Source organism: Myodes glareolus, chromosome 18 (assembly GCF_982192425.1).
Source record: "Myodes glareolus chromosome 18, mMyoGla1.1, whole genome shotgun sequence".
In the NCBI taxonomy this organism is placed as follows: Eukaryota; Metazoa; Chordata; class Mammalia; order Rodentia; family Cricetidae; genus Myodes; species Myodes glareolus.
In genome coordinates, this window is record NC_142043.1 from 23,552,907 (window position 1) to 23,579,659 (window position 26,753).

At 37.3% G+C, this 26,753-nt stretch overlaps 1 protein-coding gene across 1 annotated transcript in view; it reads right to left on the reverse strand.

Annotated features, from left to right (window-relative positions):
* Col19a1 (collagen type XIX alpha 1 chain) overlaps positions 1-25,374 on the reverse strand; it is a 324,015-nt gene extending 298,641 nt beyond the window's left edge. The window contains exons 1-3 of the mRNA XM_087898047.1: positions 25,252-25,374; positions 13,367-13,432; positions 11,476-11,575 (exon numbers count right to left, since the gene is read on the reverse strand). Coding sequence (XP_087754173.1) covers positions 11,476-11,575; positions 13,367-13,432; positions 25,252-25,342 — 257 coding nt within the window. The 5' untranslated portion in view covers positions 25,343-25,374. The remainder of the gene's footprint in view (positions 1-11,475; positions 11,576-13,366; positions 13,433-25,251) is intronic.
* Between the last annotated feature and the right edge of the window lie 1,379 nt (positions 25,375-26,753).

The window sequence follows — 26,753 nt, forward strand, 5'->3', positions numbered from 1 at the left end:
CCAAATTCCCTAAATGATTGTTTACAAATATTTCTTTACATTTAAAGGGAGATATGCTATAGAGATTTGCATTGGTATGGATCTTGGTTTATTGATACAAATTTAAGGTCAATTTTGTTATATGTATATATATTTCTGCTGTTAATTAAGTATTGTGATTGTATAATTAAGAAATATAGATTAATAGATAGTCATCTATAAAAGCCAAATTTGTAGTCATTTAGTCAGGTTTTCAAGATATATAAAGATATATTTCAATTAGATAGATATTCTTCAAATCTTTAGAGACCTTCAGAATATGGCATTTAAATGTTTTAAGAATTTAGTACTTTTCATGACAGTGAGACACATCTGCCTCTAGCAGCACTGAATTACTTCAAAAGGAAGATGGGCATCTAAGAGGCTCCTTATGGAGTTAGTTAGCTCCTTATGGAGTTAGTTTGGGGAAGAAACTGCCCTTGCCTGGTCTATTGTGTGAACTGGACATGCAGGATCCACAGAGAAATGACTGCTGAGATTGCCTAAAGGTGAGACAATCCTTCAGGGTTGCTATTTCATGAAAGAATAGAGTCTGCAAGACATTCTGCATGCCACAGAAGAAAGTGACTGACAAACTGCCAATATAGGCAGAACAGTCTTTGAAATTTCCTGCTCCATAAAAAATGCCTGCTGGATACTATGGGCCTGCAGGCTGAAGATGGATGCCCCAATGGTACAGAAGAACTTTGGGTGACTGTCCAGGTAGCAAGATGTCTCTGTCAATTCTAGAGTTTTGGAAGTTGCTTACAATGCACTTCCAGTTTACTTAGATAGTATTATGTCCTTCTGGAGTCTTTGATGGAGTTGAAGAATTGACAGTTAAAGTTTTCCTTAGTTATGATAAAAGATAAAGTAGATATAAATATTGTAACTATAATTCTTGCTTGATAGCTGTTTTGTTATATGCAATTTTACTATGTTAAAGTTTAAACATTCCTTTTCATTTAAACAGAAAAGAGGAAGTGATATAGGTAGGATTCATTCCCCCTCTGTATGCTATGAATACCATTGGTTAGTAAAGAAACTGTCTTGGGTTTGCACAGGGAATAGAGGTAGGCAGGGAAAACTAAGCTGAATGCTGGGAGAAAGGAGGTGGAGTCAGAGAGTCACCGCCAAGGACAGACATGCTGAAACATTGCTGGTAGTCTATGACCTCATGGTGATGCACACATTAATGAAGATGGGTTAAATTAGGATGTAAGAGTTAGCCAATAAGAATCTAGAGCTAATGGGCAAAGCAGTGATTTAATAATACAGTTTCTACGTGATTATGTTTTGGGGGTCAAGTGGGCAGGAACTAACTAGAGGTTTCCTAACAACAAAATGTAAATTAATATTATGCAAATAAAATCTCCTCATAGTGTCTTCATTCACAACTCATGTGAAATAAAATATTTAAGACTTATGAGTATTTTTTCCACTAGCACTCACAAATAGATACAAAATTTTAAAAGTTTCTTAACGAATAAGATTATTTGTCTCTGGGTTCACACTCAAGAGAATCTTCAATTAAATTGATAGCGGTGTACATCTATGCACTTGTGATCAATTATTCTTGCAGTTTAGCTTTCCAAAATGATACTAAGTTATGTGAAACCTGAAGAAAGAATACCCAATTAACTAAGTTTGTTGAGGAGAAGATAAAATCTTCTCAAGTCTTACTATTTGATCAACAAGAAAGGCACATGGACTTCATGTTTCACACAGTGCAGCGGTAGGATTTCCATAACGACATGACTTCATAGCTGTAATCTCAAAGGTATCTCTTTACTTTTCCTTGCAATTAATGTAAGCATACTCTTAAATTTTCTGAAGTGTTATCAGTAGAGACAGTCTAGTAAAGATTTAAAGTTTTATCCATTTAGCAGGTGTTTGCTTATTTCTTATATTCTTGAGGTAATTTGTTCCTTCAATTTAGTGATATTGTACTTTAAAATGATGAGCAAATGAAACAGTCTCCACCTAACAATCAGTACAATTTTTAAAATATTGTGTTGAGTATTTAATTAACAGTTTTACACATACAGAATTTTCTTGAAGATCCTTTCTAGTTGTATTATAGAAGAAGTTATGAAATAGTTAATATGTCAGTCAAATCAAGTATTATGTTACTTAATTTCCAAATGAACTCCGTGATGAAAGACTTAAAGATGAACTTTAAAAATATTGAAATTGGATTATTAGGTTCTGTAAAATTGTTACATATATCCTGCTTAACTTCTGATCGTTAATTTATATCCAACCAGTTACAAAGCAAATTTGGAGAGAAAAAATAAACAAAAATACTAGAGGATTTTTGCATCATTTTTACATTTTTGTAGTCATTTTTATGTTAAACCACTTGTTGATAGATAAAAATATCCCTTAATTTCCTAAAGAGGTCTGAGATAATTTTTGTAACTATTGTTAATATTTCCATACATTATTTAAAACTTCTACAAGAGTTATCTTTAAATTCCTTCAGAAGTAATACTAGTAATTTTGCTAAATAGTTTGACTTGACTGAAACAATTCCATAGCTGTGAGCCCAGCAGCCTTCTCTTTCCATTTTAGAATGTATGAGCAGTGACTCACCTCACATTCTTAGCGTGCCAGATGAGAATTAAGGAAGTACCACCGTGATGACATAAAGAATCATGTGTAACAGTCAGTCAGTCCCATAAAACAGCTGGACAAGGTTTTAGCTAAGTCACATCGCCCTTATATAGGAAGCTTCCTATCTCAAAACAAAAGAATGTCCAGAGAAAAGCCCAGGGGACACATAGTCATTCTCCATAGCTTAATGGAACTGCAAAATGATCCTTCAAAAACGCTCAGGAATTAGAAGCCTGTGTCAGAGCTCCGAGCATAGCTTCATGCCTCAGAATTTAACTGGTTCTAAGTACTTGGAAAGGACCCAGCTAAGAGCGAAAAAAAGTGAAACACGGGTTAGAAAACAGGCCCTTATGAGGGAAAGAATGAAAATACTGAAAATTGACCCTTACACGCATGGTGCTTAAAGTTTAGCCTCAATGACAGAGGGGTGGGCTATGAGCCACATGGTTTAACCATGCTGAACCGTGAAAGACCGGAGGTTCCAGGTTCTTCTCAGACCAGCACAAAAAGAAAGCAAACTTTTTTATTATTATAATAGTTGTTGGTGTTATTAATTATCATTATTATTATTTTCTGGTTTTTTAAAGCTTTCTTTAGTTTTAATTATTTCTATGTGTGAGCAGTTGTGTACATGTGAGGGCCAATAACCTAAGAGGTCAGAAGATCAGAAGTTTGGGTCCTCCTGGAATTGGAATTGCAGGGTTCCGTAAGGCAACAGATGTGAGTGCTGGAAACTAAATTCAGGTTTGCGGGAAGAACTTGTGTTATTTTCTTTTTTTGGGGGGGGGGGTGGGGAGGCTAGGTTAATTAGCAGTTTTATTTTTGGAGGAAACTCCATACTTTTTTCTATAGTGATGGCACAAGCTTATGCTCCGACCAGCAATCTATAAGTTTCCTCTTTCCCCCACCTGTGTCAGCACTTGTGTTCTTTTTTATTCCATTTTTCTATATTTTTTCTTTTTTGAATATCATGTGTTCTTAGCAGCTGGTCTGTCATATCTGCAGCCGTTAGTAGCTATTTCTTTCTTTTCATATATATAAAGTGATGGGTTCCATTCCGGCATTTGGAAGAATAGTTTGTTTCTATTGATCCTCATCCTCCTCTTCCCTCCTCATCCTCCTGGCCCCTCCTCCTGGTCCCCTCCCAGTTGACTCACTTCTTTCTCATGGCACGTGTACTCTACACCATCCTTTTAATTTTCCTCTTCCTTATTTTCCCCTATGCATGGCCTCCTTTTTAATTTCATAATTATATATGAACATCAATGGATTAACTACCAAATACGATATTTATTTATTCTATTATATCTATGTATAAGAGAGAAAATACTCAGTATTTGTCTTTATTAGTCTGGGATGTTTCACTTAATGTAATATTTTTATGTTTATTGCTATCTTTATTTACAATAACTAAGAAGTGGAATCGGCTTGCTTTGTCTCTCAGTAGTTGAACAGATGAAGAAAATGTGATATAATGAGATCTGCTTCAGTTGCAAAGACAAATGAAATCATGACTTTTGTAGGGAAATGGTCAGAGCTGTAAAATTTTTAGGGAAGTGTAACTTTTCCTTGTAACCTGTATCTCTCTAACACGTTCCAGGAAGGGAAGACAGGCTCACATCCCTTACCAGGGGAAGCCTGGAACAGTGTGCAGTGCTGAGTCATAGGATGTTCGATGTTTGCTGACTGAAATAAGCGTTGATTGCATGAATGAGAGGAACTTACAAATGCTACTTCTCGTTCTTCCTTTAGCTGAGGGGAACCATTTAGGAACAGCTATGGCAGGTGGAAGACACACCCGCTCCTGTTAGCAATTGCATAAGGATTAAGTTTAAAAACAACACCTTTGAATTTAGAACCACAGGCCCTAACGCTACAGCTGACTTCAGAAAATACAAAGTATACAAGGATACCAATGTGCTGGGACAGAGCTAGTACTCTATCGGGATCCCTGAAGATGGCTTTCAGGTCTACTAATCAGTCTTTGGGAAATAATCCCATGTGGAGAATAAAACCCCTTTCCTGTAGTCTGGAGTGCTGTTTGTAATCCTAAAAATCTGAGTTTGACTAATGACAGCTGACGGTGGAGGACAGGAGGGAGGGAAACCTGCAGCCAGGATGTAAGATAAATGAAGAAATTTAATTAATAAAAAAATAAACTTTAGTTTGTATAAAAGCCCGTGGGGAAAAATCAAACTTCTAGGGACCACCATTCAAAACTGTTAAAGACAAGATGTAAATTTTGGCATAAGCTATCCAGTGCACCACTCAGATTCAGGGTGATTTCCAGCGAAGATGCTAAACTCCGAAGCACCCCCCAAAAGTTTAAAATACAAAAATACAAATTAGACTAGCTTCTACTTACTTCTTCCCTTCCTTTGAGACATGCTCAGGTTTTCTTTGTATGACATTTTCTTAGCTTTTGTGAATATTCATTGACCCTTCTAATATCTCAGAAGACTGCTAGCATTTTCCTATAAAATTTTACTTGTCCTTTGATCTTTCATGTATCAATTACTTTAACTGATATATAAAAATCATACCTAGCTATGGGGTGTCATATGACTTTTGATACATGTACGCACTGAATGATAGTAAATGAAATTAAATGTATTTATTACCTTAAATAATCACCAATTCCTTACAGAGAAACTTTCAAAATCTTTTTCAAGCCTTTTGAAATGTACAATGTACTGTCATTATTTATCCCTCTATGCTATCCAACACCAGGAGCAAATCCTTTCTCACTGTGACTTAGTATCCACTGATCCCTCCCTCCCCATCCCTCCTGGTACCCAGCTGTGCTAGTTTAAATGAGAAAAATCCTCCCATAGACTCAAGTAATTCATCACTCATAGCCAGATAGTCATGCTGTTTATGGAGATGGTTCAACTTTGCTGGAAGAAGTACATCACTGAGGGCCTGCATCAAGACATCAAGAGTTCATAGCCTTGCCCACTTCCAGTTTCTTCCGGTTTTTTTTTTTCAGTTGAGTAGATACTCTTCTGGCTCCCTATTCTAGCCACCTGCTACCATGCCCCTGCCCCCCCCCCCGCCACCATTATGGACTCTGGAACTGTAAGTCCAAGTAAACTTTGTCTTCCATGAGCCTTTTTGATCATGGTGTCTTTTGACAGTGATGAAATGTAACCAATACATCTCCCTTGACTCTCATAATCACTATTCTACTCCCATCCCTTACTTCCAGGTAAAAGTATGGAGCTATATAACCCTGTCTTCATAAAGTAATAACTGAGGATACATTAGACATTTTGGTAACAAAAATCAGAATATATTTATTCCACTCTGATATATTTCTTCAATTCTAAGTAGAATATTTTTAGCATTGTAAAAGCATAACATACCCAGTGTCATATGTGTTAAATACATGGCAAGACAAGTATGCTATCCTCACTCACTGAGCCTTATTACCTGAATATTTTTCAAGCGAAACATCGCCTCACCTCCATTCATAGGTGTTACTTCAAATGCAAAACCCACCAGCTTCCAGACTTTTATCATAAATCAGAACAGTTACAAAGCTGAAACTCATTTGTGTAGATGGAGGTTTCTGTCCAGCATGCTGTTCCCAAGTAACCAATCAAAGGCTTACTATTAATTATAAATGCTCCTTCAATAACTCAGGCTTGTTACTAGCTAACTCTTACATCTAAATTGATCCATATTTCTTACGTATGCTTTGTCATATGACTTGGTACCTTTTCTCAGCATCTGGCTTCTCTCTGCATCTGCTGGCAACTCCCCAGCTCTGCCCCTCTTTCTCCCAGCTTTCTCAGTTTGGCTCTCCCACCTAACCTTGCCCTATTTAGTGATTAGCCTATCAACTTCCTTATCAAACCAATTCCAGTGACATTTATTCACACAGTATAAAGGAAAAGTCCACAGTTCCCTTTTTCTAATTAAAAATGAAGGTTTTATCTTAAACATAATAAATTATATACAACAAAACCAGTTATCAGGTAGGAATTACAGTTTACAACATCTAGTCCATTTGTATTTGGCAAAATTAGAGAAATGCTCTACTATTTATTTTATCCTTGTGAGTCTGAAATTTTAAACCTAATTTGCCTTTTATCATAACTAAGAAAAATTTAATTCTATTATTTAGTCTTTAACTCTGACAAAGACCGCAGAAGGGTAAAATGTTATCTAATAACAACTTTGAGTTCTGAAAAGGCTGATTCTGTAATTACACATTTATTAGAAGTTATGGCCATCATTGGGATGCCTGTACAAATTAAGACTGACAATGTTCCAGCATATGTCTCTAGTAAAATGAAACAGGTTGTTTTGAATATTTTACAACATTAAGCATATTGTAGGTATACCACACAATTCTACAGGATAATCAGTTGTAGAAAGATCTAATCACACTCTAAAAGATATGGTTAATAAACAGAAAGGAGTAATAAAGACCCCCCCAGAGACAGATTGCACAATGCTTTATTAATTTTAAATTTTTAATACTAATGAGAAAGGAATCACAGCAGTAGAGAGACATTGGCTAATAGAAAAGACTGCTGAATTCAATCAGCTTGTACACCTTAAAGATATGTTGACCTCTGAATAGAAACCAGCATATTTGTTACATTAGGAACGACGTTTTGCTTTTGTTTCCACAGTAGAAGAAAAGATATGAATAGCTACCATCAAAATTGGTAAAGCTCAGATTCCAACAGGAGAGACCTCTTGATTGGAAGAGGCAATAATTCATCAAACAGTATGGCCATTAAATCTAAACTAACTTAAAAGACTAACAAATGCCTTTCATTTGATCGGGTATAACCTGCCAAAAAGGAAACTACCCACAGTTAGGGTTGGGGAAAGGTTTTGTTTTTGTTTATCCAAGAGAATGAAGGCATCCAGCTAAGGAATCTGAAGACAACTGGACAAACAAGACATCTGAAGAAAAAAAGACGAATCATCCAGAGAAAATGTACCAAGAAAAAGAGTAAATTGGCCTAATGGTATAGCACATTTCCAACAGGATAAAAATTTTATAAATCTTCCCAAATATTTGTTTCTGCCATTCTCCACAGACATATAAGGCAAATGGTCTTTTTTAGTCCCAGTCTTGTAAGTTAGTTTATAACCTTGGGTGACTGTCCAGGCAGTCAGTTGTTTCTGTCATTTCTTAGTTTTGGAAGGTGTTTGCTCTGCACTTCCCATTTACTCAGGTAATATTATATTTTTCTCAGGTCTCTGATGGAGTTGAAGACAAGATAGTTACAGTTTTTCTTGTTGCCAAATTCAGAAAAGAAACTCACAAGAGAAGTGCAAAGAGTATAAGGTTGAGCAGCATAAAAAGATAGTTTGGGACTGGTGATACAAGTTAGGATAGAAAGTAAGCTAGGTACAACACCTTGGACTCACCAAGATAAGGTAGATAATGTGGTATTTTCTCTGAATTTGCCAAATGCAAATGGACTGCACATTGTTAGTGTAACTCTTACCTGTATATATTTGTACATAATTATTGCTCTTATTGTATATTGTTTTTACCATATTAGAGCTAAAATCTTCCCTTTTTATTTATAAAAAGAAAGAAATGATGTATGATGCTGTTTTGCATTCTGACAATAGAGTTTGTTTTGAATCAGAGGTAGAGCTAGATATTAGCTGCCCAAAATTAACCATAGAACTTTTAGAGAATTGAGGAAGTAGTAAGGCAGGGCCTAGAGATGATCTCAGCCCTTTTGGAGGAAGGAACAGAAGAAGTAGAAAGTCATTGGTGGCTGCTCTGCTACTTCTCTAATCTTTCAGGTTCTTACCCCAATATCTGACACCCAGTTTTTTCTTGATAAAGAATAATTAGATAAATACTTCACATTTGAGTGCCTCTTTAATAGGTCAAAGTACTAAAAACCAACAGAACTCAATACAGCCTCAAAATTCATCCTACTATAGTATTCCAGACAGCACTATAAATAAATAACCTAAGGTACAGGGTGACTTACCATAACAGAATCAGTGATAAATAAGAAGATTCACTTCTTGAAATTTATTTCCTATTTCCTAATCCAGCTCTGACTGTGATGGTTTTCGGACCAACAATACATAGAAACTCAAAATTTATGAACACCTTTGTATTGTAAGAGTATTAATAAAGGCTCACTAAGGGAAAAAAAAACTTCTGGTCAAGAGAACAGAATCTCCGGTGATATAACATCCCAGCTGGCTCAAGTGAGTCACCTCTCCAAGGTCCAACTCCTAGGAAGGCAGGCTTCTCTCAAGCCAATCTAAGGAGGCAGGTGGAGCATGCTCTCCTTTAATGTGGTACTGTATCTTTTCTACGCTGGATTCTTCCCATCGCACAATGCCCTACAGAGGACATTCATGCTGCTTTCTGTGTCCGCCACCTTCCTGAAATACACAGAAAACTGTAACTTTTCCCCTCCCTTTTACCTGTTCCCTAAGCACACCTTATGGCTGCCTGACTCCTTGCCACGCAGCTGCTTGTCTACCATGGGTCTGACCTCCACGCTGGTTCAACAAACATGATTTTCTTTTCTCTCTTTCCCCTTCTGTTTCTCTGGGGATAGTTACAGCTTGACTGCCCTGAGGGTTTTTCTTTTAAACTCTAATAAAATTGACTTCAAGATTCCACTTGAGTTCATTCTTAAATTCTTTTAGCGGTAAGACTAAAACCCCTAAGAGGGGAAAAGGCTTCCTCTGGAAAGATAACTCAGACAACTAAAAGCACACCACCCAGAATCTTTTAAAGCACAGATACTCACCCTTCATTCGCTCAAGAAATACTGAAGAAATTGACACGAGTTTCAAATCAAGAAAAACACACCAAGTTGTCAAGACACCCTTTAGCCAACATAGTTTTAGGTATACAATAATATAGATATAGATAGGTAGATATAAGTATCTTAAGGACCCTTGTCTGAGCAAACTTTGGGCATCCGATCGGAAGCCAGGCTAAGAATATTGAATGTGCTCTAATGGGTTTCTGATCCCCACATTTGCAAGACTTCTCGCCTCATGAATGTCAAGTAGAATATGCCAAACAATAAAAACAAGTTCAGGTACAGAAAGCATTTTCATTTTCCATAGAAAACAGCTTCTGCCTTTTCCCATGCTGAGTCTGCAAGGCAGCTTATTTACAAATATATAAATAGCTGCAACTTTACTCCAGGCCCATTGAAAAATTAAAACGGCACCATGCAAGAGAAGCATCCTAGCATAGTTGGCTCAATGAGTAAAATGTAAGTGGAGATGAGCCAAGCGACTTGACACTCGCTAGTCAGCTTAACCAGACACCCTCCAGTTTCCTGTCATGGAGGAACCCAGGGTTCTGCTCTGCAGAGTGAGATAATTCACTTTCATTGATTGTCCAGAGACTGGGGAGTGATTTAGAGCCAAAGGTGGAAAAGCAAACTTCAATTCGTTTGTAATCCTGTGGGCTCAAAGGGAGATCACGTAATACTGGCAGTACTTTTAAAATCAGCTTATTCTGCTTTCATGAAAGTCCAGTGAATTTAGAATGACTCACTCTAGTCAATTCTTTTCCCATATTGCCAGACTTAGGGGGATTTAAATCAACAGGAGAAAAGAAGTAAGAAAAATAATGCATCTTAATGTTTGAACAGAATGTATTGCCTTTCCTAAATTTATTAAGAAACATTAACTACCAAGAATTAATCCCTCTCCCTCCCTTTCTCCCTCCCTAGATACACACACACACACACACACACACACACACACACACACACTAGCATGTATCTTGATTGTCCTTACAGCATATGCATAACCAAGCATGGAAGTGCGGGGCTGTCCTCAGTGTCTCCTCATGAGGTCACCTGAGTAGCTATACCTTATGGCACCTAATGACAATCACTCCTTATATATACTTCCAATATCAAATTATGCTCTTCCTTAACATCTTTGTTTCTCATCAATGAATGAACAGAAGAATGCCATTAAATTAAAGTCTTCCAAAGCATCACAAAACAGGAAGTTTAAAAGGAACATTTTGCCAGGAGGTGGTGGTACAAGCCTTTAATCCGAGCACTCAGAAGGCAGAGGCAGGCGGATCTCTGTGAGTTCAAGGCCAGCCTGGTCTACAAGAGCTAGTTCTAGGATAGGCTCCAAAACTACAATGAAACCCTGTCTCTAAAAACTAAAAGGAAAAGAAAAGAAAAGAAGCATTTCCAGAGGAGAAAACGAGTTATGAACTTAGTCTGTGTGGAGAATATGAGAACAGACAACAAGATGCATAGATGCGTGTCGAACGTGAGAGCACTCATGCGTGCTGCATTCACTCCCACACAAAGACATCTGCGCTGAATGTTAACACCAGGGTGGCCGTGCTGCTTGTTCACAACAGTGCATTGACACACAAGGATGTTCAAGTTTGAGTCAACATATAAATGCCAAAAAACTAAACTGCAAAACAGTTTCTCATCACTTCAAGCGCTATTCAGTATTTAGAGGAAGCGCCCACAAATAAACTGTTATTTTAATTCCCCACATAACATAGTATATAGGAATAAATGCAGTAGCCATCCTTTGTCTCTAGACCTATATTGAGCCTATGTTTCAAAGTTCACTTTTTAAATTACTTTTAAATTTATGTCTACTTTAAATGCTAACAAGATTACTCCAAAAGTGTATGTAATTTTCTGAAGACTTTCTGAGGGCATGCAAAAGATTTGATTGCAGAGTTTTAACAATAACAAATAAATACATTGTACATTTGTGACAGCATTGAGGGGCACAACTGAGCTTTTATATTTTTGAGCAAAAATTTGGAATATCCTTAGAAAATATTTTTGTACTATGGTTGAAATGAAAACAAATTAGTTTACTCACCCAGTGTCTCTGAGAAGAAGGGCACTTCCTAATTTGAAACAGGTTTTATCACCTTCGCAAAATGCGCGCCTCAGAGCAAAACTCTCTCCGAGATCAAAGCCTGTAAAACGTCACACGCTATTAAACCCAGCAATAAGCTCACAGACAGATTGATTTTTTTTTAAAACAGGAACTTGTTATCATATATACAGGTTGATTGATTTAAAATAAAATCCTCCTGTTTGAAATCAACAAATATGCTCGATTTCTTTTTTGTTTATTTTCCTTTTAGGGTACAGGAGAATAAAATCCTCTTTGACTAAGGAAGGCAAGGCTATCTTTCTGAAGAACGGTTCATGAGTAGAGTTCTCTCTGGCTTCATCCGGCCTGATTACACAGCAACACTCCCACCTCGGCCTGCCCAGTGCAAGAGCACACTGGATCCTGAGAGTGCAAGGGTTCACCACCACCCTCCCTTCTCACAGGTGTTTCAAAGAAATACAATATCGCTTCACTTTTATTTAGGAGTTGACCTAAGCAAATTGCTATGGTAGTTCATTGTACCCTCTCTAAAGTATATAGAGAGCATTAGCCAGAATAAAAAATCATAGCCATTCTTTTTGAATCTAAACAACCTCTTACAAAAGCATGCTTCGGGGAAGTATGTGGATGTAGGGAAATGTTTCAAATTCAAGTGCAGTCTCTGTGTTATCATCATGTACATGTGAGAGTTGAGGAAACACGGAAAGAGAATATGGAAAGGAAGGGAAAGAAGGACAAGGAAAATAGGAATGTTGTCCGGGTTGGTAGAACAGGCCTATGATACATTTTTGAGACTGAAGCAGCAGGAGCTTGAGTTGGAAGTCAACCTGGGCTACACAGGGAGATCCTGTGAAAAAACAAACAAAGAAAAAAAACCAAAGCAACAATAACAACAAAACTAGCAAAGGCCATATTAATAGCAAAAAAAAAATGGTATAAAAAAAAAGAAAAACATAAAAATGTTACCTCAACACATTATGTAGATTATGACTTCATCTGCGTGCTATTCCATTGTAAAAGGAAAGTGGCGGGCTGCGTTCCCGCCCGGATCCTGGCTAGCTTACCCCTAAAATAATTACATGGAAACTGTATTCATTTAAACACTGCCTGGCCCATTATCTGTAGCATCTTATTGGCTAACTCTCTCATATTGATTCAACCCATTTCTAATAATCTGTATCTCACCACGGGGTCGTGACTTATCAGGAAATATTCAGCATTTCTGACCTGGCAGCTTCATGGTGGGCAGCTCTCTGACTCTGCTTTCTTCCTCCCAGAATTCAGTTCTGTCTTCCCCGCCTATCTATGTTCTGACCTATCAGGCCAAGCAGTTTTCTTTATTAACCAATGAAAGTAACACATAGACAGTTGATCCTCCTCCATCATTACATTGTCTCATTAGTCTTTCCTCTTTTAAAAATTGCAAGAGAAGTCACAACTTTTGTGATTTTCCATCGAGTTCATTCCCCACCAAAGTGAGGTGTTGTTCCCTGAGATTAAACAATCTAGAACTCTGCTGACAGTATTTCACCTGCAGCATTTACTCCATTTCTCTGTGAATGTTATGACCTTAACGTGTTATATTGGCAAAGGAGCACATTGGCCCACCTAGGCAAGACTTCTGGTCACGAGGATACAATCTCTGGCTTGGTGGAGACCTAACACGCCATCTGGGCAGGGTCAGTGAGCTGGCTGCGGAGCTACCCCTAGGACAAGGATGGGGTGGGGTGGAGGGGGATGGCCTTAAGCATTTTAGCCTCCCTGAACTCCCACTCCCCAGAGCAGTCTCATACAGGGCTGCAACCACACAGTGTGCAGTCACTACGGATGGACACTTTGCACAAAGTGCTGCTTAACAAAGGATGCTCACCTGAAACTTCAAGTTTGCTTCTGTCTTCTTGATATCCCTCCATCCTCAGTATAGGGCAGGTACTTTCTATTTAAAAGACAAGCATGAATTATTTGAACTAAAATTTCCGTCCTACTTTTTCCAAATAAAGTTCAATGCTACTGTATAATCAAAAACATGATAACAATGAAAATAAAAATAAACTGAACTACCTTATTAAATTTCTATAAGGTGGGGATGAAGATCCCCATCCTACAGTATGTCTATGAAAATTTAATGTTATATCTATAAAAAATAGAATATTGCCAGCCCATAGTGAGAATATAGTGATACTGGCTAGTATATATATATATATATATATATATATATATATAATATTATATATATAGTGTGTGTGTATGTATGTATGTATGTATATATTTGACCATAGGATTCAGTTAACTTTCATGGCTTCATCGAACAATTAAATTCAACGCATATTCTCTCAAATAGACAAGTGAATTATTGCTGTATTTTATCATAATTTTATTCATGTTTTTATCTGGTGATCCTTTATAACAGAAGGGGACATGAATGGAACAAGTTAAATAAAATTAGAAAGCAAAGATATTTCTATATGACAAAGTTGAGGAAGTTAATACTTTATAAGTTTGTTCATAGTACTCATGGATATATATAAAGTTAATCTCTACTCAGCGAGTTTAAATGTCCAATAAAACCACATCATAATGTATATGCATATATTGGTCTTTGAAGTGATGTGTTTAAATCTAACTCAGACTATAACCACAAATGAAGTAATGTTGCCAAAGCTGCAAGCCATTTTTCAAGTCATGCCACTACACAACAATACAGCTACACTCTTAAATTAAGTATTTCAAACCTTTTACATTGTATAGTCACAGGTTTAATTCTCCACATCAAAAATTTGTGTTTGAGTTTCATGTCTTAAAGTTTATAGTGTAGAAAGGAAATAAACTGCTGATGGCAAACTGACCACTACTGGACTGAAAGTGACAGCCTCTGATTTTCCAGCTAATGTCTGAGTGCCTCAGCCCTTCGTTTGACAAATGTACCTCATAGCTAGAGCTGTGGTCAGGAGTCAGTGTAGCATATTTAACTAGAAGAGCCTCAAAGTCTAAGTAATGCTATCACATCGTTGGCAAGTAAGAAGCAAATAACATATTCTTTCTGAATGACAGTTAGAATCCCAATTTCTATAGATCAGGGTGTGTGTGTGTGTGTGTGTGTGTGTGTGTGTGTGTGTGTGTGTGTTTGAAAACTGACAAGTTTATTGTCTAGTTTAAATGGAAAAGCAAAGATAGAGAAGGGCAAAGCTGAACAATAACTTTGAGACAAACCATGAGATATAAGAAATCCTTTTAACATGACTTTGGTGAACATATAGAAAGCCATCAATCAAACAGAATAGGAGGTCTAAATCCAGATCCTTCACGTGTAGCTCCATTTACTGCAAAAACTACTGCAATTCAGTTGGAAATGGAGGGTCTTTTAGTCAGTGGGGTCTGGCATTAGATATTGATACAGGAAATCACTGAATCTTGGTTTTTTTATACCACATGCAGAAATTGGAGAAAATTATAAATGTGAAATGAAAAGCTAAAGCAGGTTTGGTAGAGCATAGAGCTTGGTGAACCTGGAGAAGCAAAGAGCTCTGGAGAGAGACAAAGTATTGCTGTCAAAAGAAACTATTGATAAATGGGGCTTCTTCAGCTGAAAGCATATATTAATCAAAAGATCGGAAGTGTGAAAAGACAAGCCAGAGAATAGGAGCAGGTATTTACAATAGAAGCATCTTAAAGAGAGAAGGCAAACCACACACAAGGAGAAAATATCCAATGAAGTACTGAATCCAGAGCAAGCCCTGAGCTTTCATAAATGAGCAAAACATGAAAACGTTTATTTCTAATACACTCTAAACTTTTTAAGCACTTTGCAAAATGGAATGTTCAAATTACCAACTCATATATTCCAAGGGGTGTCACCCCATCAGTAATCAGAAATGTAGAGGAAACTACCGAGAGTCCATTAAATGACCAAAATTAAAGAACTGTCACTCCAAGTGTTGATGAGGCTGTGACAAACGGCGAACACTTTCGACTCGTCTACATTGCATGTGGGGGCCGAGAGCAGTGCAATCGCTTGGGAAAACCCTCTGACAGTGTTTACTGGAGCTAGTGATGCATGAACTCCAAGAGAAACTCAGTGACCCAAGAGACAGGAGAGCAAAACAGGAATGGAAATGACCTTTTTAGATAAGAATGCCTATGTTATCATTACTCGTAGAGTTACAACCTAAAGTTCATCAAGAGGACATACTGCAAAATAAACAATGAAAAAACTGGATAACAGTTCAAAAAGAAAGATTTGACTTGATACATTGAAATGTTTGGCTATTAGAGGCAAAGTAAGTGGGTGAATGTCATTCCCCTAAATATATACTACCTATTCCATTTATGTGATAATAACACAGCCAATCTCTGTGAGAGAAGTGATTACCGTAGAGGGAGTACCACCTCAAAGCAAGTACACAGAAATGTTTTAGAATCCAGGAAACATTTTATGATTTTATTTGAGTGATAATTACATTAGTGTACATATAAACGTAAAAATCAGTATATGGTGCTTTTAACATTTACTGACTTTATATAAGAAAATCTCAACACAAAGTAGGAAAGCAACAACTCCCTTGAGAAAATATTTTAATCTAAAAGTAGCTCTAAAATTTAAGTGATTAAAATATCCCAATAAAATGTCTACTGGCTGTGAATGTCTATATGGCAATATGCCCTAAGAGGAACCTTTCATTCTTCATAACATAGGCATATAGAGGAAAGAAGGAATCTCTGGGCAGCAGAAGGGCTTCCCTGCTAGGAGACTTGAGAAGGGAGGGGGAAGTATGTGGCCTGTTTCCAGTAGCAAACTGTAAATCTCATTACAATTCTTCCTAGGGAATATATGTTGATGTCAACAGAACAAACACACTGCTTTGAAAGAAAGGGGATTCAATATTTCCAGCAATATGCATGTATTTCCCCACTAAAGGTATTTCATTTATAAAACATTAATGCTGTTTCTTGCCTTTAAAACACAAGCTTTGTTGTAAACAACTGAACAAAACAAATTAAAACTAAGTGTTTTAAGATAATAAGATAGATTCATGAAGATAGATGAATTCATTGCATAAAAATGAAGAAAGAAATAGTGTCACTGCCTGTCATAAGCTAGAAATGCTAATTAATTTAAATAGTGACATATACATTGTAATATAAAACAGTAGAAGTGACACTATCACAAGTTGGGCACGTTAATTTATTCGAATATAAGCATATAAACATACGGGTGTATTTTAATATTAATGTATCTTTAGACTTATGCCTAAGATTCAAATGTTGTCTTGAGCAGACAGGACCAAACAGAGCAACTCTGTCCCTCAGAGGCTCTCTGGAGTGTTTCAGAGTAATGAATACCATCTTTCTATGGATGGTGCATTGCTTGCCGAACTCAACAGCTTTTCAAAAACAAATAAAAGTAGCTTTAACAAATGCCTGCTAAAGTGTTAATGTTAATGATTGGCAGGCTTTATTTCCTCTTTTATGTGACTTGAAAGACCTGGGTAGTCTCCATGATAGGTGGGGTACTGAAAGGAGCCACAGGAAACAAAAGGGAAGTCATCTAGTTCAGCTTTGCATATGCCACGACTTGATCTAATAACATCCTTAAACACTCTTGATTCCTGGTCATCTGAAAGTGAATCACTCTAGAAAAATAGGTCATGCAGCTACTCAATGAGAGAGTAGAGAAAGACACATTTCCTGCAAATCAACTTTCTTTCCTTCTGTATTGAGCATCTATCTCCCAAATGTATATTTTAAACAAAATAATGACATACCTAAGAAACTCTTTCCATTCTTTTTTAACATATATATATGATTTTTTTTCAAGACAGGACTTCTCTGTAGCTTTGAAACTTGTCCTAGAATTTGCTCTGTAGAGAAGGCTGGTCTCGAACTCACATAGATCCACCTGTCCCTGCCTCCAGACTGCTGGGGTTAAAAGTATGTGCCACTACCACCCAGCTTGGACTGGAGAGATGGCTTAGCCGTTAAAGGCTAAACTCACAACCAAAAATGTAAGACTCTTCATTCTTTAATGAAATGTATTTGCTCCCACCATCTGTTTTAACTATGTACTTAAGAAATGAATCCCTTTTCACACATACACACTAATAGATCTAATCTATTAGTTCTGGTTTCCATTTTACTAGTAGGCATGGCCTACTAGATCTTGGTACTAGTTTATTTCTTTTTTTCTGAAAGACATTTTAAAATATATGTGTGTGTTTGAGTGGTTTGCCTGTGTGTATGTTTGTGTACCACATGAATGCAGTACTCTCAGAAGCCAGGAGAGGGCTCTGAATGTCATGGTACTAGAGTCATAGGCTGCTGTTAGCCTGTCATGAAGGTAGTACCTTCAGACCCAGATCATCTGCAAGATCAGTCAATACTCTCTTAATCACTGACCCATCTCTCCAGCCTCATAAAGTATGTTTCTAATAGTGCACAGAAACATTAAAACTATGTATAGAAATATGGTTATAAGCAAGGATTTTTGGACAAGATTCCTAAAACATATAAAATAAAAATAAACAGCACATTGGGTCAAAAGAAAGTTTGCACATCTTAAATACATGCTCGCTCCTACCATACAGAGTTTTCTACTCTGAATGATGTGAATTTTTATTTTATTATGGTATTCACTAAAATACCTGACAACATGTTGAAATCTCCTTTTGCCCTTTTTGGCTTTTATTTTTGTCGGTGTCCCCTTGTTTCTCATATCTAAGACCAGCTAAAATCTATTGTTTCAAGTTTGTCTTTTCAATTGATTAATACCTAGGCAGTTTGTGTTTGTTTACTGATGGTCATACCAAATATGAACTAGGAACCTTTATGAGTCTAGCTTAGGAAAAGCAAATGGTGAATTCATTCCTGTATATAGTAAGGCAAAGGGGAAAACTCAGTTTTCAGAGTCATGAAAAATTAAGGCCAGCGTGTTCTATTAGACCTTTTCACTTTACAGACAGGCCTTTGCATCACTTACAGAACACCTCACGAATTACAGGAAAAGAAAATGTGTCCTATGCTTGGTAAAGTTATAATTTATATTTAAACTTTGCTAAAATGTACATATCTGAGGCTGGAGAGATGGCTCATCAGTTAAGATCCCCTGTTCTTGCGGAGGACCAGGACTGGGTTCCTAGCACCCACCTGGCAGCTTATAACCATCCCAAATTCCAGTTCTAGGAGATCCAACACTGCCTTCTGAAGTCTGCAGGCACCAGACAGACGATGCACACACATATGTGCAAACAAGACACCAAACACATAGAATAATATATATATTATTATTCAAATATATTTTATTCAAATAAAATTCAAAAATATATATGAAACAAAGATAAGAATAAAGTATACAACATCTCTACACATTTGCATTTTAACAGTAGCCCCCACCACACACCATGGGTTTTACATTGCAAAATCTTAGGAATTCAAAATCAATTGAAATATGCAAATATTAAATGGAAAAATTCTAGAAATAATTTTTTAATTTAAATTTAATTACAGAATATTGAGAGTTTTTAAATTTTATTTGAGTGCCAGCCATTGCTGCCAATCTCTCACTAGGGACTAATTTATAGATTGGCAGGACTAATTTATAAGTCATGTATACATAGGAGAAACAGTGTATGCAGGATTTACTGCTACCCGTAACTTCAGACACCCACTGGAAGCCTTGCAATATATCTCTTGTGGATAAGGGATGATGCTATCATAGGTGTCAGATAATCGTGACTTAAGTCCTTCTGAGAGAGACTGTACACTATAAACCCAGAAGTCTGCCATTTGTATGTTATCTGGGAATAAACAAACAAGCAATATTTCCTAGGAGAACTCACAGGACAGCGTACATTGCTCTGGTAAATGTAACAGAGTCCATGCTCGAGCTGTTGACTTTGCAGACTTAGGAATCAGATGATTTCAAATCACAAAACAAAGTAGCATGTGCCCCTATCCCCCTGCCCCTCATTCCTGTGACTCCTTTCTCCTGGCCTTTGTGACATTTCTCCCTCATGTGGAGCTGTAATCTTCTCAGAACCTTTGTGTGGCTGCTTCTCAGGTGTCCATGCCTTATTCTCACAGCCTTTGTGCCTCCACTTAAAAGCCCCTGCATGAGCCCAGCCTTCCCTGCCTGTCTGATTCTTGCATTACATCATATAGGATTGCCCAATATAGTGAATAAACAGAAGATTCATAATCAAATACCAGATACATATTGATAATATTTTAACATCAGTAGGTCTGATATAACGTCTAGAACATCCAGGTGCACTTGAAAGCATCATGTGTTATTTATCTAAACTTCAAATTTAGCTTGGTTCTTGAGATTTTATCTGGCCACTTTCCCACATGCTGTTAGCCCAGAGACGATGTTAGCGTGGACTACAAAGATAACCGCGAGGGTTGGGAAAGGCAGAAAGAATGAACGGCAAGAATCAACAAGCCATGGCGGTGAAAGAAGAGTTCATTAGACAGCATGTGTATTAATCAGCGGCAGTTAGGAGGAGCTAGAAGTGTTAAGATTGAGGAGCCACTAAATAATTCAAATGACTGAACAGAAGTTCATGAATTAAGGGCATGGGGTTGTATAAAACAGAAGCAATCGATACAGTAAAGAGACAACACACAGAATGTGAGGAAATGCCTGCAAACTTTTCATCTTTCTGGAGGTTGATAGTTAATAACCAGACATGAGACTCTAAAATCTCGACAGCAGAAAAGACGTTGACTAAGTCTGATGAAAACCACATGTAAATGATCTGAATTTCTCAAAAGATAACATACAAAAGGCAAACAAATGCATTTAAGAAATCAGTATCACCAATCGTCAGGGAAATGCAAATTCAAACTCAGTGAGAACGTCTTGTTCCAAATTTTAATTATCATAAAGACAAGAAATAGATTGAGATGCTGAAGAGAAAGGGGATCTCATGTTCACTGTTGATACAAATGTGTTATTACAGTTTTTGTCGGAAATAGTGTAGCGCTCCTTGGGAAACATGAAATGGAACTAAATATGATCCAACTAACCCACTATAGGACATTCTCAAATGTACTGGAATTCTTATACCAAAAGATGTATATTTCTATACCTATTACAATATTATTCATTATAGCCAAGCTATAGAAATAACCAAAATGTCTATTGACAAATAACTGGACAAAAAAATGCAGAAATTTTAACCATGAAGATGAGTGGAGTCTTGTTATTGGTAGAGACGTGAGCAGAACTGGAGGACCTTATATCAAGTGGAATAAACCTGCCATTGAAAGAAAAATATTATGTGTTCTTGTTCAGATGTTGGTGCTCGGGTAAAATAGTAGTCACAAGAATCGAAGCAGGAGTGAAGGTGAATGCCAGCTTGGAAGGATCTAGGATCACCAGAAAACAAAGTGCTTGGTATATCTATAGGGGACTTCGGTAATTATGGTGAGATGACCCAGCCTAAGTATGGGCAACATCATTCCATAGGCTTGTGTGCTGGACTCATAATAAAAGGGGGAAGCAAGCAAGAACACCAACATTCATTTCTCTGCTTCCTATCTGAGCGGCAATGTGACCAGTCACCTCAGTCTTGTGGTACCATGACTTCCTGGACATGCTGGAAACCGAACCCTTAAACTATGGGCCAAAATAAACCCTTAGTTGTTTATGTCGGGTGTTCTGTTTCAGAAACTGGAAAAACAACTAATACTGAAGGATGAAGGAGCAGGAGGTGGCAATGGATTTCAGTGTTCAGTCCTACAGAAGGAGCAACTACGGCTAACAATAATTTATTAGAAGTTGTGTAAGTAGAGAGAAAATAGAATCTTAAGACTTCCCAACACAAAGAAATGTTTAAGGATATATAAATCCTTTTAGTTGCATTTGTCACCACACATGTATATGCATATATTGAACTATCACAGTGCATCCCAGAAATATGTACAAATATTATTATATGCCAATTAAAATCTTTATCAACAGAGGAAGAAAAAAGGAAGGAAGGAAGGAAGGAAGAAAGGAAGGAAGGAAGGAAGGAAGGAAGGAAGGAAGGAAGGAAGGAAGGAAGAAAGCCAGAGGACTGTCTAGATGTCTGGAATGCACTGTGTAGTCTAGGTAGCTGACCTGCAGGTCTCAAGACTTTGACTGTCTCTTCCTCCCAAGAGTCAAAGTTTCAATGATGGGTCACTATGCACAGATTTAAAAAAGGGGGGGTGCATTCTGGGGAATCAAGCTCAGGTCATTTAGCTTGAAAGGCAAGCCTTTTACTGACTGAGCCATCTCTCGTGTTTTTCAAAAGCTCAAACAGAATTCTTATTGGATAGAGGCAGTCAAGGGGCCGGCCTGCTCATTGTTCCAAGTTGTGCTTCAGATCTCTGTGCACCTACTTTCTATGTAGTCCAGGCATTTGAGAACAGAATACCACTATTCTATGTTGAAAGTAAATCAAAGGCTAAGAAAAGTAGACAAAGCATGCTGGGCGACAGTATAACAAAACTACTATGGAAAAAAAAAAAGCTGCCAATGAGAAAAAAAGAGAGTCATAGCTATTCTGGGGAAAGGTCACAAGAGGTCACAAAAGTACCTCCACTACTTAGCTTTGATCCAAACCTCCAAAGAAAATATCTGGTGAGGAACATGTTCTCCGGTCCCTGTGGTATTTACTTTCCACATGCAGGCGATACGTACTGCATGTGTCCCTGTGGGGGATTTTAGGTGGTTCCATATCAGCACTAAGATTTACTAAAAATAGAGAAGACAAATTTCTATGTGAGGTTAATGGGAGCTTTTTCTGTCTACAAATATAAGCTATACTTCAGAACAATAACTTTTACATCTGTGCTAGTAGAGAATGGACTTAGTGAGGTTTCTGTGATTAGCTTTTGGCCTATGAGAATCCTTAATACCAGAGAGTACATGAAGCTGGAAAACTGTTTGCAAAATATTCTCTTAGATGGCACCCTGCCATCTAGTTTACCTAGGCTTTGCACTCTGGTGTTTCTGTTTTTTAGAATTTCTTATAATAATTTAGTACTCACGTTTAATGCCACATTAAGAGAAGAAGCTAACCATGTGATATGGAAGTTTCTATCATAGAGGATCCAGTTTTAAGAAACTGATTAAAGCCAATTTAAAGGTTGTCGAATTTTGTATATGTTAATACACTTTTCTTCTCTGCCCTGAAAGCTGAGCTGAAGCTGTCAGATTCAAGTTGAAATTTATCGATACTATGAAAATACACACATGTATCTTATTCCATAATGTGAATATAAAGCAAAATGATCAAAAATGGGAAATAGCTGAATTCAAGATTTTTTTCAGTTTACGATATTGTTGACTCTTCCATATTATTTTTGAAGTCTGTCCCACTCACAACAATATTCCAGGTTCTCATTAAGGCTGACATAGAGCGGAGGATGGCAGTGAAGACTTGAGGTATCCTTTATTACATTAGTTTTAACTGTAAACTGTTGACAACCTCACCAAGTCCAGAACTGAAACCCTAGCCTCTCCCTCAGATTTGCTAGATTTTATTTTTAGATGTAATCACTTCCCTCCGGTAAATGGTTAGTGACCACACACACAGGTCTGCACATGAGGAAACTAACAAGGGAATCTTGCCCCGTGAATCAGACACACAGGACACGACCCAAGAAGAGTCTCCTGCCAGGCCAGGCCCAGTGTGTCATGTTCTCCAACTGTCCCAGGGATGGTAGTGTGCTGACATTTTCAATTAATGTAAATGATATTTGAGATGAAGCAATTTCCATGGCAGGCTCCAAATGTACTTCTTGCTCTACAGGCACCCTCTGCCAAATGGCATGAGAAAACTTGGTGTTTTCTAAATTAATTTCCTTTAGTGCTACCTGTTTTGTGAATCTTATTACAATTTAGCTTCTTAGAAAAAAAATCTTTCAAAGAAACCAATTCAGTAAGATATTTGAGGTTAGATTACATTTGGGTAGTTTTATATACAGTATAACTTGATCAAAGAACTGTGATATTCAATGTAGAAAAGTAAAACATTCAGAAAAATTCCAAAATATGGAAGTTGGGTTATGTAAAATGATTGAGTTCTAGGGATATTCAGTAGACAGGGCCATTATGGTTAATAATGCTTTCTGTACTTGTACAGAAAAACATATTTCAGTGTACCTTTTACAAAGTAGAAAGCATGGTAAGTGTTCTTACAATAAATGAGTTATTAAAGCTAGAGATTAAAATAAAATAACAGAAGATAACCAGCTAAGGAATAATACAGAAAAATAATACAGAAAATAATTTAATTATCCCAAAAGTGAGTATTCTCCCAAATACTTCACAGTCATCCTGCACTAGACTCAAATCGTTGGCTTGTCAAAGACGTAAAGTACCGACTTAACCATGGCTTCCACGGCAAATGGAAATCTCTGCTAGACAGGCAGGAATCAGTACCTGCTGTGATTCTTGTTCTTGCTATAACTGGAGTCATTTGTGTAGATCCTTCAAACCATGTTTCCACTTAAAGCTATTTCCTACATACTGGCTTGGCCAAAAACACTGTACCACTCAGCTAAAGATTTATCCTCCATTCTAGGTAAAGGAAGCCCACCTACTCATGTTAAATTGCAAAACACAGCACCTTTGCTTCCTAAAGAAACATAAATTTAAGGGAGCAGATTATCAGAACATAGTTGCTCTCTCTAAGTAGCTTTTCATTTTAATGTGGCTGCATTTGTTAGGCATTGCTGCGTATGTATTTATTTCTCCATGAAGAAAAGGCACATTTCCTCAAGACCACGTGACAAGCACAGAGTATCATAAACACATAATAGAAAATTTAATTTTCACATGGACTGTTTTTAGGAAATGGGCTTCCTCTGAAATTAATGATAAATAATCAAGATGTACAAAGATTTGTTAAATGGTTATAGGCAACAGTTTTTATTTTGTATGTGTATAAACTAAAAGACCTTTATGAGATGGAAGTTGTCCTATTCATCAAAATTATTAAGAAATATTCTAAAGAACATACACAGAAAGATTCAGTCTTCAGATCTCAAGATAGATTACCATGTGTGGTTATTGTCAGAGTACATCCCATGTGATCTTTCCTTAGCAAATGACCTTATAGATACGCTTCAACTTTGCATCATGAAATGCAGGTAGGTTAATGATCTATATAGGAGCAGTTAATTTAAAAAGTCAGTGATAAAAATGAATGCTCCAAATGGCTGGAAAGACCTGTGGGGCTATTTAAGAGAAGATTCATAAATTTAACACTTGAAAATAAATGTTATCTATTTCTTGGATACTGTAAAGATTGTCTGCCCTTTGTTTCTCTCATCTGAGACACCACAAAGCCGACATATAATTAAACTCTATTTCTTTTTACACTTCAGAGACTGTTTTTCACTTTTTCTTAATTAAGGGCAGACACATCCTTCTTAATCCTAATTAGTGGTGAGGTTTTCGACTTATAACTTGAGCAAATAATTCTTAGAGGCTAAAATGTGAGATAATATCATATAGACGCACAGAGACAAGCAAGCATATAATCACACTTACAAGTTCCAATTACAGAAAAAGATAAGATGCATGTGGAAAAATCTGGAAGTTCACCATGGGCACTTTCTCAAGGTCAGTGGTCGAAAACAATGATTTCTCTTTTCTGGGTCAGTAGATCTAATCTGTAGCCTCTCCAATCTTAACAAGATTTGCTTTGATGGATTTTTTTTTAAATAATTTAAGGACTATAGATAACATTTATCATTCAAGGAGAGAGGTGACCCACATACCTGACTTGTCCCTGACCGTCACACAAGTGAAAGCAGGAAGCAGGACCATTGCCACCCAGGTCCACAGTTTCCAAGAGCCAGTGTGCCTCATTGTGCCGTGAGACCATGGGAACAAACGGCCAAGGATCTGTAATGGCAGAAACATTCAAGTTGAGATTCTGTATTCTGCTCCATCACACCCACAAAATCAGTAGCAGCAAAGCGAAAACAATTGATTTCTATATATCATATAGTTTTATATTAGGGTATATGATGTTCTAACATGCAACTGAGTGTTTCGATATATATTTTAACCTTTATGAGTGCTCAGGAGATATTTCTACTATTAACTACTAATGATGACAGATTTTCATCACTTAATTTTTCTCACCTTTTCAATGGTTTTAAAGCCATAACACTCAAATGATTTTTTTTATTTTAAAAAATGTGGTAAAATATATTGCAAAATGTATTTTATTTCGTATTTTATATTTTGTTTAATTTGTATTTTGATCATTTCTAGGTGTGCATATCAGTGTAATTAAGTTCATTGCCACTGCTGTGCACCCCCACAGCCATCCATCTCAACAGTTCTTGTCAGGTCCCAGAAGTGGGTATCTTTGACTGCTAAGTAAAACCCCCCATCTCATTGTCTGCAATTCCCTGTAATCCCTCCACTTTCCCTGCTACTCATGCGGGTAGGTACCTGAATATCGGTTGATTCTGCAATCATTCTACTTTGTCTTCTGGTGACTTTATTTTTCTTAACATGATATTTTTGGTGGTAGTGGTGGTGGTGGTGGTGGCGGCGGTGTGTGTGTGTGTGTTGTGTGTTGTGTGTACTCACAAAGGTGCCTACAGTCTTGGGCTTATGGGTGCACATATACATGTGTATGGGCGGAAAGTGGAGGTCAGTTCCAGGTGTCATTCCTCAGGAGCCAGCTACCTTGCTTTGTGAGACAAGGTCTTTCATTCACCTCACCTTCACTGGTTAGAGTAGACTGACTGATGAGCAAGCTCTCTTCCCCACAGCTGGGTTTACAGGCACACACCACCCTATCCAGTTTTTCATGTGAGTTCTGGGACTTGATCTCTGGTGTTCATGCATGTGCATCAAGCATTAACTGACTGAGAGCTTTCCTGGCCAATAGTATAAGGACCTAAAAGTTCATTTGTGTTGAGACTTGTGTCAGAAATTTCTCTTGGTTGGGGCTAGATGATACTTCACTGCTCCCAAGTGCCCATTTTTGTTCATCATCCATCAGTGGATATTCATTTATTCCCATCTATTGGCTGCTTTGAACGCTCGTTCTGAGCAAAGATGTACAGCCATCAACCTGTGCTCCCACTTACAATTCTCTTGGGTATATGGTGTGAGAGATCCTTCTGTCTATGTGTTGCTTTCACTGGTTAATGAATAAAGAAAGTGCCTTAGCCTGTGAATAGGGCAGGACTTAGGTAGGCCGGAAAAGCTAGGCAGAATGCTGGGAGAAGGAAGGCAGGGAAAGAGACATCATGAAGCC